The sequence below is a fragment of the Mytilus trossulus genome, chromosome 9 (assembly GCF_036588685.1).
Source record: "Mytilus trossulus isolate FHL-02 chromosome 9, PNRI_Mtr1.1.1.hap1, whole genome shotgun sequence".
Lineage (NCBI taxonomy): Eukaryota > Metazoa > Mollusca > Bivalvia > Mytilida > Mytilidae > Mytilus > Mytilus trossulus.
This window is the reverse complement of record NC_086381.1, coordinates 39,870,498-39,883,180: the sequence shown is the minus strand read 5'-3', so window position 1 is coordinate 39,883,180 and position 12,683 is coordinate 39,870,498. Positions and strand designations below refer to the sequence as shown.

General features: G+C 31.4%; 1 protein-coding gene across 1 annotated transcript in view; it reads right to left on the bottom strand.

Moving 5' to 3' along the window:
- Positions 1-346: 346 nt before the first annotated feature.
- The window catches only part of LOC134683880 (uncharacterized), a 64,758-nt gene continuing 52,421 nt past the window's right edge, over positions 347-12,683 (bottom strand). The window contains exons 2-5 of the mRNA XM_063543186.1: positions 10,048-10,150; positions 3,002-3,147; positions 2,000-2,377; positions 347-1,162 (exon numbers count right to left, since the gene is read on the bottom strand). Coding sequence (XP_063399256.1) covers positions 699-1,162; positions 2,000-2,377; positions 3,002-3,147; positions 10,048-10,150 — 1,091 coding nt within the window. The 3' untranslated portion in view covers positions 347-698. The remainder of the gene's footprint in view (positions 1,163-1,999; positions 2,378-3,001; positions 3,148-10,047; positions 10,151-12,683) is intronic.

Sequence of the window (12,683 nt, the reverse complement as noted above, 5' to 3'; positions counted from 1 at the left end):
ACTAGACTGCATATTGAAAGGTACTTCTTTCTCTCTTTTTATACAAAGGCGCCCCCAATTTAAAGGTGAAATTTTTACAAAATGCATATTCCCACCATGATGTCTACTCTAAGTTTGCCATGAAATTGGTTTTTTTTTAAAAAGACATAAAAAGGGTATATGTATGCTGCCCACAATGTCTTTTTATATGAAATATTTTTATACTAACTATTAAACAATTGTTGAAAGTTGAAAGTTTCTATGTTCAATGGGTGATATAAAGAAACTATTGTGTAAACAATTTGAGTACATTATATATAAATATTCAATTTTAGAATCAATCAATACTATTAAGAGTTATCTTTAAAATGTTATAAATTTACTAGCAAAACAAGTCAATAGGATGATCATCTACAATGACGATATCAAAATGATAACATGTAGACAAATAATTGTAGTATGATATTTCACTTTTTTCGTGCTTTCGTAAATGGAAGTGTTTTCCATAAGGGCAATCTGTTTAAATATCTGCACTGATATAACGACCAATTATTTTCATGTTTTATTTTATCAGCTGAACATTTTAGATAAACCAATGCATTTTGCTGATTCTGAATGCCGTCTTCACTTTTTGAGCTTAACATAGTGTGTGTGTCACAAATAATCCAAAATGTTGGGTTTGCTGATAGCAGAGAATATATTGATATAAACAACTTGAATCACACGTAATCAACTTTAGAATATTCTTGTTCCACCTGGATATCTTCTTGTATTCCATTGCTATTTGAATAGGAATGTGAATTTTTTGTAGATTTTGTTGATTTTCTACATTTCGGTCGCCTATATAGTAGATACGGAATCGTCAAACACAAAGAAGAATTATAAAAGAAAAACGTGGAGACAAAATTGGCATGTCTTGGTATGAAATGTCCAGATCCATTCATAAAATTGATAATGTAGTAAGGAAAACAGCATATGAAACTTAACAGACTTCCAAAATATATTATCTTAAAGTTAACAATGTTATCAGGTAATGAACCGGAATAGTGGTTCATAAGCACAACTAATCCACATGCTGCGGTTACAGCAAATGGTAAAATAAGAGTTGTTCCGAATATGTAATATGTAGCTGACTTTTTATAATCATTGACTGAAGAAAAATCCAAAGTACAAACTCCAAGACCTGAAACAAACCGAAAATATTATTATTTTTTATTATAGAAAAAGAAAAGTTACACAATTCCATACAGTGAGGGGACAACAATGTGTTTACTCGGTGTAGAACACATCGGTAATGGAAGAAGAAATTAGTTTTAGTTCTATACTCGTGATCGAAAAGCGTTAACAAATGTATTTGTTTGCGCCAGTCTGACGTCAGGAGCCCTTGTCCTTTGTTAGATTTGTATTTTTTTAACTTTAGTTCATTTATATGATTTTGAGAATAGTGTGGCGTTCATTTTTACTAAACTAGCACACGATTATATTTAGAGGCCTAAAGCCGAGGACCATCTCCGAGTGTGGGATTATCTCGCTGCCTTGAAGACCAAATGGTGGCATCGGACTGTTTGCAGCTCTTTGATCAGTTGTTGTCTCTTCGACATATTCTACATATTCATTCTCAATTTTATTCTCTATTTTAACTGACGAGGATTTACTAGATATTTGGATATTTTTGTTATTTACAAAGAGTAATGTTACCATACTATTGGAAATCGTTTGGTCATGTCACTCCACATTGCTTTGAAAAGTGTAATGCACACGTTATGTGTAATCTTTTTGTTTGTATGCTGAGGTATAAAGTAAGTTTATCAGGATGTGTTTGTCCTTCAATTTTATGACATTCAAGAAACCAAAAAACATAGTAAGGTTAGCTATAAAAGTATCTGCTCCCGGATTATAGTTGGTTCAATATGTCTACATCAGTTTTGTCAATGTAATCTTTTATTTTTTGTTGCTATTTATATACTTGTTCAAAGTGACATGTTGGATTTATATATAAAGTTAACATTATTTTACATACTTTGAAATGGTAGAAGAACATTTTTATAATTATGCATATTGCTTCTATCCACAATAATCTCAGGTGTATATCTCTCTGTAACGTTATTGTTCAGGTGAGTAATTAGGTCATATAAAATATTCCCAGTTTGTTGAGACTCCACGTCTTCTAGTAATACTGTTAATGAAGTGACATCTCGAATCCTCACTGTGAAATGGATATCACATTTAATATTCGTTGTACGGATGTACATATTCCATTTTTCCTGCAAGCTAGATGTAATCAATTGTCCAAAATATTGAATATTTTCAGCATCTGTATTAGTTAAAGTGGTATTACACAAATCTGTTGACTCTGTTGCATGACGTGAAAGTAATCTTACTTTTATCATCAATAATCCTAAAAATAAAAATTAAAGTGAATAATCATGTTGAGACCAAAAATGTACAACGATTTGTATGAAATTGAATATATTGAAGTTACAAATTCAAAATTATAAATGCTTTTGGAAGTCAGTTTTTTTAAATTTAGGTGTGAATTTCGATGAGAAACAATGGTGTAACATCACAGAAAACAAACTGCAAAAATCATGAATTTTACTAAGTACACAATTAGCCAATGATAAGATAAAGACACTAATTATCGATTAAAGTTTAAGTTGACAGTTACAAAAAGCACGTTGAAAAGGGTTTAACGCGATTTCAAGTGAATCTTAAATAATGTTTTCACATGTTTTAAAAAAGTCTGATGGTTTCCAGACAGAAATATATAGGTGTAAAAAGTAGTAGCTTTTTGTTCACCACTACGATTTGGTCATCGAAAACATATTAGTAGGTTGGTTGGATATATTAGACTTACGTTCAGAAGAAAGAAAAACTATCAAGATTAATAGCTCTTCGAACATGTAATTTACAAAGGGATCTGTTCATTCATTAGTCTGAATAAATACAAAATGCATCATTACTTAATAGGTATTGCTATTTACATTTCTATCGGAATTCGAATATACGGGGTCAATGGTACCTTTGAATTGTGAATACTCTCCCCATCCGTACATCGGACCAGTGCAGAGAAAGAAAGCTGTCATATACATTCCAAATATCAGGATGCGAGTATTGATTTCAGAAAATGTCATCGAATAACTTCCAGATGATAAACATTTGTATAACCTGAAATGAAATATTGTATATGAAAATTTTACAATTGCTAAGGCGGTATCCATACTAATTTGATTTCATTAATGACAGGTAACAAAATTGTCTGCTGTAAAAATACTTATTCCTTTTTTATTTGACTAGATTAATAGTTTTTTCTGAGCGAAACAATTATTCGTTGATCTGAGCAAGTTCAATGTTTATTCTCGGTTGACCATCGTTCGATTTCAGTATATTCAGAGTTTATGCGAACTTTATAATCGAACCGCATAAAATAAAGAATAAGCAAAACTGCCCTAGAAGGACTATTGTGAACCGATTTCATGTTAACCGCGAAAAGAAAATGTTATGTGGAAGATTGTTTAACCCTGTTTAAAAGTGGTAAGGCCGGGTTTTTTTTATTAAAGTCTTTGAGCAGAGTTTTGTGGATCGTTGATATATTTTTTATCTCTTATTTTGACATTGTATATTTGTCTCTTAAGCTTCGTCTTAATTACACCTATTCTAAGCGATCCATGATTAAAACATAAAGGCTCTATGTTATGAATTTAGTATAACCTACTAGACACCCATTTTTAATATTCTGGTTCACTTTCTGTTTTCCATTTCATATCTTTAAATTCTATGATCTTAATAGAATTTTTGTAAACAAGGGTTAACCTATTCAATGTAACATATCAATCTTTGATACAGTTCTTTCTCTAAATACGCGAACTCCGAAACAGCGGTTAAGTCCTCTTTACTACGCTACGTTTATGATAGTTGAGCAAAGCAAGGTTACCACTGTTTCGGAGTTTGCTAAATACGCTGCATGTGTACTCAATTCAGAGAAAAGGTTATTCCCGCCATTTTAACCTTCCAGTCGTAGTCTACAGTCTTTCGATCATACAAATGCACTTTCATTGCAATGCACTAGAAATGAATAAGGCGTGAACGAATAAAAACAAAGCTACACTATATAAATGAATGTAACAAAATTGTTTAGTAAGTGGAATAATAACAAGCACAAAATGATTGGCCATCTTAAATGCTTTTAGAATGACCACTTCGTCTTCGTATCCTGAGCACATTACGTTTTAGATAGCTTAGAAACTGAAACACTAGGAAATATACCAAACAGAAAATTGAATAACATGAGGAATTATAAAAACAACTGTAAATCTCTAAATAAGGTTTGATGTTATCCAAATTTTCTACTAAAAGCAACTGATGGAACGCTTAATATCTGTCAATAAAACAATACTTGAATTACAATTTTTCTTGTTAAGGTAAAAAGGTATATATCAACAAATAATTTGTTTGATAAATTTAGAAATTGACGAAAATATTGCATAATTGATAAAGAACATTCTCTGAACAATATTCTCTTTTCAAAAACATATATTGATATGAAATTAGTATGTATTGTAATGGCTTGTTGTACAAAACAACTTTATACTATATTGTTTTTGCCAAAACAAATTACCAGCCAAACATATTTGATTTTAAATAAAAGCGTGATCAACGGAATATCTTGAGAGATAAAATTTCAGAAATTATTTTGGGAGTTAAACAAAACAACATTATATTATGTCTGTAAAATCAAAGTTTTATCTTTCAGAAACTGTTAACGAACTTGGGTAAAATGAACAGTCAATAAAATAAAACGAAACATCCTTTCAGAACCCAATATCTTCCATACTCCGTCATTAATATGCAATGTCGCTTCCACAATTGGTTCTTATGATAAATTATAAAAACAAAATCCATTTCACATTAAAGCTATCTTTTAACATTAAATGTTTAGTTACATGTTCCAACATATGACATGTTACAACAAAATATTGAATCGGAAATGTATCAGAGACAATAATGTATCGGCAATCGGCAATTAAGACTAGAGAATAATCGAATGTATAGACTATCAATGTTACAATTATTTTAAAATGACACTATGTTAAAGAAGATGTGTTGAAATTATCATGCAGTACAATGAAACATTACAAAACCAAGCAAGGAGAAATGATGAATCTAATATCAATAATAGTACAATAATGTGGGTTGTCAGAACACACCATGTGACCTGTCATAAAAGAGCGTGTGAGCTGTCATTCATTTCTTACTAGGCTGGTTCTTTTACTGTAGGGTGTCTGATGTATTGCTTGAATATCACTTTTGTCTAGATCAGTGTTAGAAGCAGAACGATGTCATAGTAATTATTAAAGGATGGTGTATAAACTAAACTATAAGTAGGCCAACATCAATTATGTAAGTTTACTTTCAAATAACATATTTCTTAAGGACACGAAATCTGATATTCGCTGGCTTGGGTGGGCGAATTGAATTAAAGAAATTAGAAAAATGTGATTCAACATTGCAACCTCCATAACTTGAGGATATCCTATGGCAGTTTGAAAATAATTATCCTGACCCTCAAAGTATTGAAAAACGGAAATAGATAATAATGTAGCTTTGCCTAAAAAATTATTAATTTTTCCTCGCAATGATGGAAAATAAATGTTAATGCGGAAAGAAAACCACTCAACCATACTAAACTACTTCTCATTGTGAACTGAACTAACAGTCATCATTACTATACATAATATTATAAATTTTACAATCTATTCATTACTTTTTTACACGGAACACGTTTAACAATTGGATACGTCATGAGCTCGTTTTGTCTTTATAGAGGTAACGGGTGAGATCACGAATCACGTACGAATAACGAACGTATCACCTAATTTGCCTAACTGTTCATGAGTATCTCGCTTTGAATATAAGTGCATTTTTTATTGATTGATTCGCGTACTGCCTATTTTATTCTTTTTAGTTTGTATGTTGTCGTCAGTCAAGGAGCATTTTCTGGTGGGAGTGGAGGGGTTTATATTTTTTAGAACAAAATATTTTGATTCTGATTTTGGTAAAAAAAAAAATTCTGGCCAGCACCTAGAGTAGGAAAGGACCGTTTGCTTTGTGGGGGGGGGGGGGGGGGGGCTGATATAAAAAGTCTGGAAAGGCCATAAGGAAATCATAAAGAGATAAAAAGATAGGCTCTCTTATTTTCATTATTGCAAACTTGAAGCTTTTAAAAACAAGTAACAACTTTAATTGGATCCAGTACCAAACTCTCCCAAACCACACATCTCGCGTTGAAATTGTGACCAAAACATGAGTTTAGGGTCCGATCATATACCTTGCATGGAAAAGGGGGGGATTTTTAAAAATAAATAACTTGATTCCAAATTCTTTGAGACTGAACGAATAAAGAATGGCTAGAAATGGCAGAGACAAAATAATTTCTGACGAGAAAATTGAACATGCCCATCCCCCAGCCCCATTTTCAATTTAAATGGCTGGTCTCTGAGTTCGAAATTTCTGCCCCAATCATAGATTCGCCTGATAATTTTCGCCTAGTTATTTCTTTGGCCTGAAATTACCGGTCAAGTCATATAATAAGGTTTAAATTTCATACCCAGTCATGTAATTGACGAGTTGAAAAATGACCAATTCTAGCGGAACGTCTGTATATGTATACCTTTATATATGAAGTGACCCCTTTTTTGGCGCATTCATGCAAGGCTTTAGAAAGAATAAACTGAAGATTTGTATTCATTCGAATCATTGTTTAGAATGAGCTAAATAACAAAAAGGGGAGATTCCTTCAACTCTTTGTAAAAGAAAAAAATCGAATAACAAATACTTAACAGAAAACTTATATATACTATGTGTTCTTTCGCAGAATAAACGACGAATAACCAAATAAGATATAATAATATAATTTTATAATTCCAGAGTTTTTTAAGTTCCAAATTTTTTTCGGCGTTCTATTTTTCCCGGACCAAATATACTAAATAATACCAGCAACGACGCATACTAAATGGGGGTTAGTAGACGACCCTTTGATTCTAGGATCGGAGCTGGCAGGTCACGTTGATAAATTTGTTGGTCAGGAAAAGAATAGTAATAAATATGCTGGCTCCCACTGGCTTCCAAATTCTATTATACAGTAAAATGATACATGTGTAATAAATAATCTTGCGTGTAGCAGTTGATTTTTTTGTCTAAAATAAATAATCTGACTGACCAAATCTGCTCGGCCGGTTCCCTCAGAATCAAATGATTGCCTCCTTATACCCTCCTCAAAGATAGATGATCGATACCCGCTTTAACTGCGATATAAAATAATATATAGGAAAAAGACGGGGGGAATGGGAGTTGGTTGTCTAACTAAATTTTTTTATTATTAGTTGCAAACTTCTTGTAGGTGTCCCTTACAATACCTTGCAAGAAATTTGAGATTAACATGAAAAGGTGGCGCGGGGGAGGGTGGAGGTTATTTTTTTCGGATATATTATATTTGATTTTGAATTCTTAGGAGGAAAAAAATCTTATCTTGGATAATTACCACAAAAAATAGTGTTAAATGGAGAAAAAAAATTGTCGCGCCGCAATATATTCAATATCTTCTAGTACATGTATATGTTTTTCTTTCAAACATATGCACCGTGGTTAATTAATAGATTGTCCCCATGATTAAATCATGCTATCATTCCACGTGACTATTAAAAGTGTAGAAGGTGACCACCACAGGTATACATGTACATTCATACGTACTATTTCGTTTTGATCCGTACATAGGCACTTCTGGTATATAAGTTAAAAATACATAATCTTATATATCCATCCTTATACTTAAAAGCTCGTATTGTACCGTTTTTTCTTATGAAGAGAACTTTGTGAGGTGTCAAGGGATATTTTAGTCGATTATTCGATTTTAATAAACTTTATCCAATATGAAAATCACTGCTCCTAATACGTTCGTTCGTCATTATTCGTCGGTTTGTGATCTCACCTGTTACCTCTTATAAGATACATCAGTAGCGTCCGAATCAAAACAAGAAATAGGAAGTGAAAAGCCGTGCAAGTCTGAAAATACGTCTCGGTCCATATATGGTACTCGAATTAAACTACAAAACAAATAAATTAAATGAACTGTCCAATTCAAGAAAATTTTATGTAGACACAAAGCGTTGACTTCACGGTTGGTGATAACAGCTAAGACATATCGTCGACCAGAAGTTGTATTGAACAAATGTATTAAAGATATACACGCGTTTCGTCTGCAAACGGACATGACAGTGGTACTCAAGTCGTAAACTTAAAAGCACGATCAATCACGAAGTTTAACAAGGTCTATAAAAATATGCCATAACTGGAGATGTGATACACTTAGGAACAACACATAAACAATGTAAGAATGAAATAGTGTTTAGTAGTTCTCAAAATGGTTATATCGTTATCACTCAATGGAATAAAAAATAGTAGAAAATAGAATTTGGGATAAATATTTTAGGACAATAAAAATACTTCTTCGATGACGTTTTCATTAACACCAAATCCAACAATTGTCGAAAGTTAAATGAGTTAATGTATTCTCTAATGATAACTAATGATATGCACCATCCCCTTAACGTATTATTTGTTTATTTAGAAAACTACTGACGTGCGAAACAGCTATAAATGCAATTCACTGTATTGTATTTCAGAAGTTAAACCTTTAACATATTAAGACCTCTATGAATGTCTAACTAAATAAACAACCATACAAACACAAACAAGAATGACAATTAACCTTCAGCTAATAGTACTATTACATAAAACATTGAAAGTAATATTTGAAAACAGTAGGAAATAAACGTCAGAATTATAAAATATCGTAACAATAAAAACAATTGTAAAATATTACTTGTACAATCAAAACAAGCATCAGATAATCGAGGAGGGTGTAGAAAAAATAAATATATTAAAAAAAATATAAAGCAAACAGTTGTAAGGAGTAGGGACAGTTAGCCCAAAATTTACTGCAAATTTAAAATTTATCATACGTATTCTTCAATCACTTAAAACCGTACTACAGTTCAAGGTACTTAGAAAAACAAAACAAATTTGAAAATGAACAAGAATCCATGGCAACAAATCATTAATTATTTGGATTATTTGTAAAATTTTGTGATTTTCCTTTTTTTCCTCAAATTTTAAGTATATTTTAGATTGAAAAAGTTTGTGCACACCCAAGAAACAATTTTATATTTGGTGAGATTATGTCAATAGTAATATTAAAGCTTCTGTTAAATTATTCTGTTGTTTCTTAGCTGCGCACGATGTTTCAACAAGAGAAATGGGAGATATAAAACTGCAAATATTCTGTATTTTTCATCTTTTTTTGAGAAAAAATAATACATATTATGACGTTATTATGATGTCATCATAAAAAAATCTTTATGTTTTTCTTTTACATTTCTTGACCCTATGCATTTCTAAACATTATGTGCTAATTTGAAATATATATCAAACATTTTATTTTCATGGGCCAAAAACAAGGCCTTGTTATTGTTCAAACATGTATTATAAAATACCTCAACATTATGGAATAACCGTTTCACAAATGATATCGGATATTTTCCTTACGCCGTAAATACAATCCCCTTCCCTTCCATGAATGTGACCTACCGAATTATACTATTTACCGGATTTGTAATCACATAAGCAACACAACGGGTGCCACATGTGAAGCAGGATCTGCTTACCCTTCCGGAGCACCTGAGATCACCCCTAGTTTTTGGTGGGGTTCGTGTTTTTTATTCTTTAGTTTTCTATGTTGTGTCATGTGTACTATTGTTTTTCTGTTTGTATTTTTTATTTTTAGCCATGGCGTTGTCAGTTTGTTTTAGTTTTATGAGTTTGACTGTCCCTTTGATATCTTTTGTCCCTCTTTTATTCTTAATCTATTGCATATCCAATACGGCGATTTATTTTATGAAAATATCAAAAGTAAAATCCTTTTTTTATCACTAACGTACAGTATGAAAACAAACGTTCATATTTTGCGTTGGTAATTATCAGGATGCTGGTTGTTGGAAAAAGAATGATTACCTTTCAATCGCTGCCAGAGATGTCAACCAGGCAATACTGGATAACAAGACGTAGCATACAATGGCATGGATTTGACAAGAAACATTCCCAAACATCCAGGTTTCTGAAATAAATATTGAATTTCATTGTTCACCAGATGTCAAATAAATTACTGTATGTTTCGTTCCAATTTAAAATGATAATATAATATACATTGCTTTTTTTAAACTTGAAGTACAATATAAAAATATGTTGACGTCTATCAAATTGTGTATTACACTATTCATGGTAAAAAATGAATATCATTGTACATGTATGATCTCTAGTGAGAGCTAAATAATTATCATCATGGCAGCATTTCGCGCGTGTTTATTACTGTGTTTTACATGCTATATATGATTTCCAGACTGTTCATCGCATACAGACATTAAGAGTGGAATGTAACACTAATTCTATATATTCTTTTAATGAACTTATGATTTCTTTGTTTACACCAGAATATCACGATGCTGCAGATTCATAAAAGAGCCATTATATACCAATACTTTAGGTACGTACTTTACCTCATACAATCATAGTAAACGTTGTAATGGTTCACATATTGTTCTGAATTCCATTTAATAAGGAATACATATCTAAACATGTGAAAAGTCTCATATTAAGCCAAAAGTTTGACCATACTAAACTTAACAATATTTAAAATAGTTTTTGGTAATATTAAAACCAAAAGAAGAATCAAACTTATGCACTTGATCTGCATGAGTATTCTGGTAATAAATACATGTCACACATGCCTCATTTCGTACAATTTCTTTCTACTTTTGATTTATTTTTTTAAATTGAATACTTTAAATAACAATGATTAAGATTTTATAAAAATGTTTTCTTGTCACCGCCTCGTGAAAGCTCAGTTGGTAGAGCGGGAGACTGTAGTGGAAAAGAATAAAGACAGAAAGCGGAAGCATGTAGTGTATACAGGGCCTATATTGAATTTGTCAATTGATTCTTTCTGTTTCTACCATACATTTACCAATAACGACTCCAATTTCACTGTGTCAAACTACTCTTCAATGAAATTAATATTCATATTCTTTGTCTTACTTTGATGTCTTATAAGGAATCTGACGTACAGTAGATTGTCGTTTGTTTATGTAATTTATACGTGTTTCTCGTTTCTCGTTTTTTTATATATATATTAGACCGTTAGTTTTCCCGTTTGAATGGTTTTACACTAGTAATTTTGGGGCCTTTTATAGCGTGTTGTTCGGTGTGAGCAAAGGCTCAGTGTTGAATGCCGTACATTGACCAATAATGGTTTATTTTGTTTTTAAATTGTTATTTGGATGGAGAGTTGTCTCATTGGCACTCACACCACATCTTCCTATATCTATTATAAAAACTATCCAAACAAATATTTTGTTGCGTACATAAATAAAAACATGAATAACACAAAGTGTGTATACAAACATTAGAAGGGTAACGTGCTCTTAGTTATACGAGACAAACATTTAAATAAATCAATGGTGTCATTAGGTATGGAAACATTTATTAACATTACCTTGCTTTACAATGCCTTTTAAATGTTAATAAGTTTAAAGTTATTAACAAAACAAGAGCTTCATAGGCCGATATATACAATTAAGAATAGACCAGACCAGACTATTAGGACGTCAACTTTATATTTAGACCTGAACACAACTCGAATCGAGAATATTACATACACAGATTTTTTTTAGATATGTCGTAAAATTTTAAGACATTAACTACTTTAGTGTAAGCATACAAAGACGGCAACTGAAGAGATGCCTTTCGAAAATTTGATTCAATAGCATGCCGTTACCAAATGTAATATAAATGTTTGACTGCTATAATCTGTAAGTTACATTGGTAAAGGTCTAAGTGAAGGTATTCAAATGAAAGTATGAAACAACAGGCCTTTACATTATCTTGGATTCTTTATTTTGTTCGCTTGGTCAGACCAATATTTCAAAACTACTGCATGACAAACAACATATACCAACTGAAGTTTTTAACCAAATTTTTTTTCTTCAAAATGATGTTTTAGAACGATTCCTTTATTTTTGTCCGACTCAATTTCTCATGTCAACATTTTCTTGATACGTGGAAGTCTCTAATTCTAACTAGTATATTTATTTTATCTTCCCAGACTTTTGCGTCACGGTGCTCTTTAATGTCAAATTGAAACATGAAGATAGACCGAAATCAGATTATTTAGTAACACTTCATTTATAACGTACATTCCCGATAGATTAGTTGGACAAATAAACCCATAATTAGTTCCGAAAAAACTATACTAACTAACAGTTTGTTAAATATATGAAATAGAAGTCGCGCACTTACCTAATTCATCAGAGATACAGACGTACAAGTAAAGATGTTTTATGAAACAAGGCTGACGACAATAAGTATGTGTTCATGTTATACAAATGATGGTGCAACATTTAATATCAAACCAATCTAGTGTATTATAAAGTTAAAACAGTCAGTTTTCATATTCCTTATTATTCAATTTATACATGAAAAAAATAATTAAACCATATTGGATAGTAATAACTATTCAATTGGTTGATTTTTTTGGGGGGTTTTTTCTTTGTATTTCTTTTAAACAAAAACATATTCTCTAGCTTACTTGATGA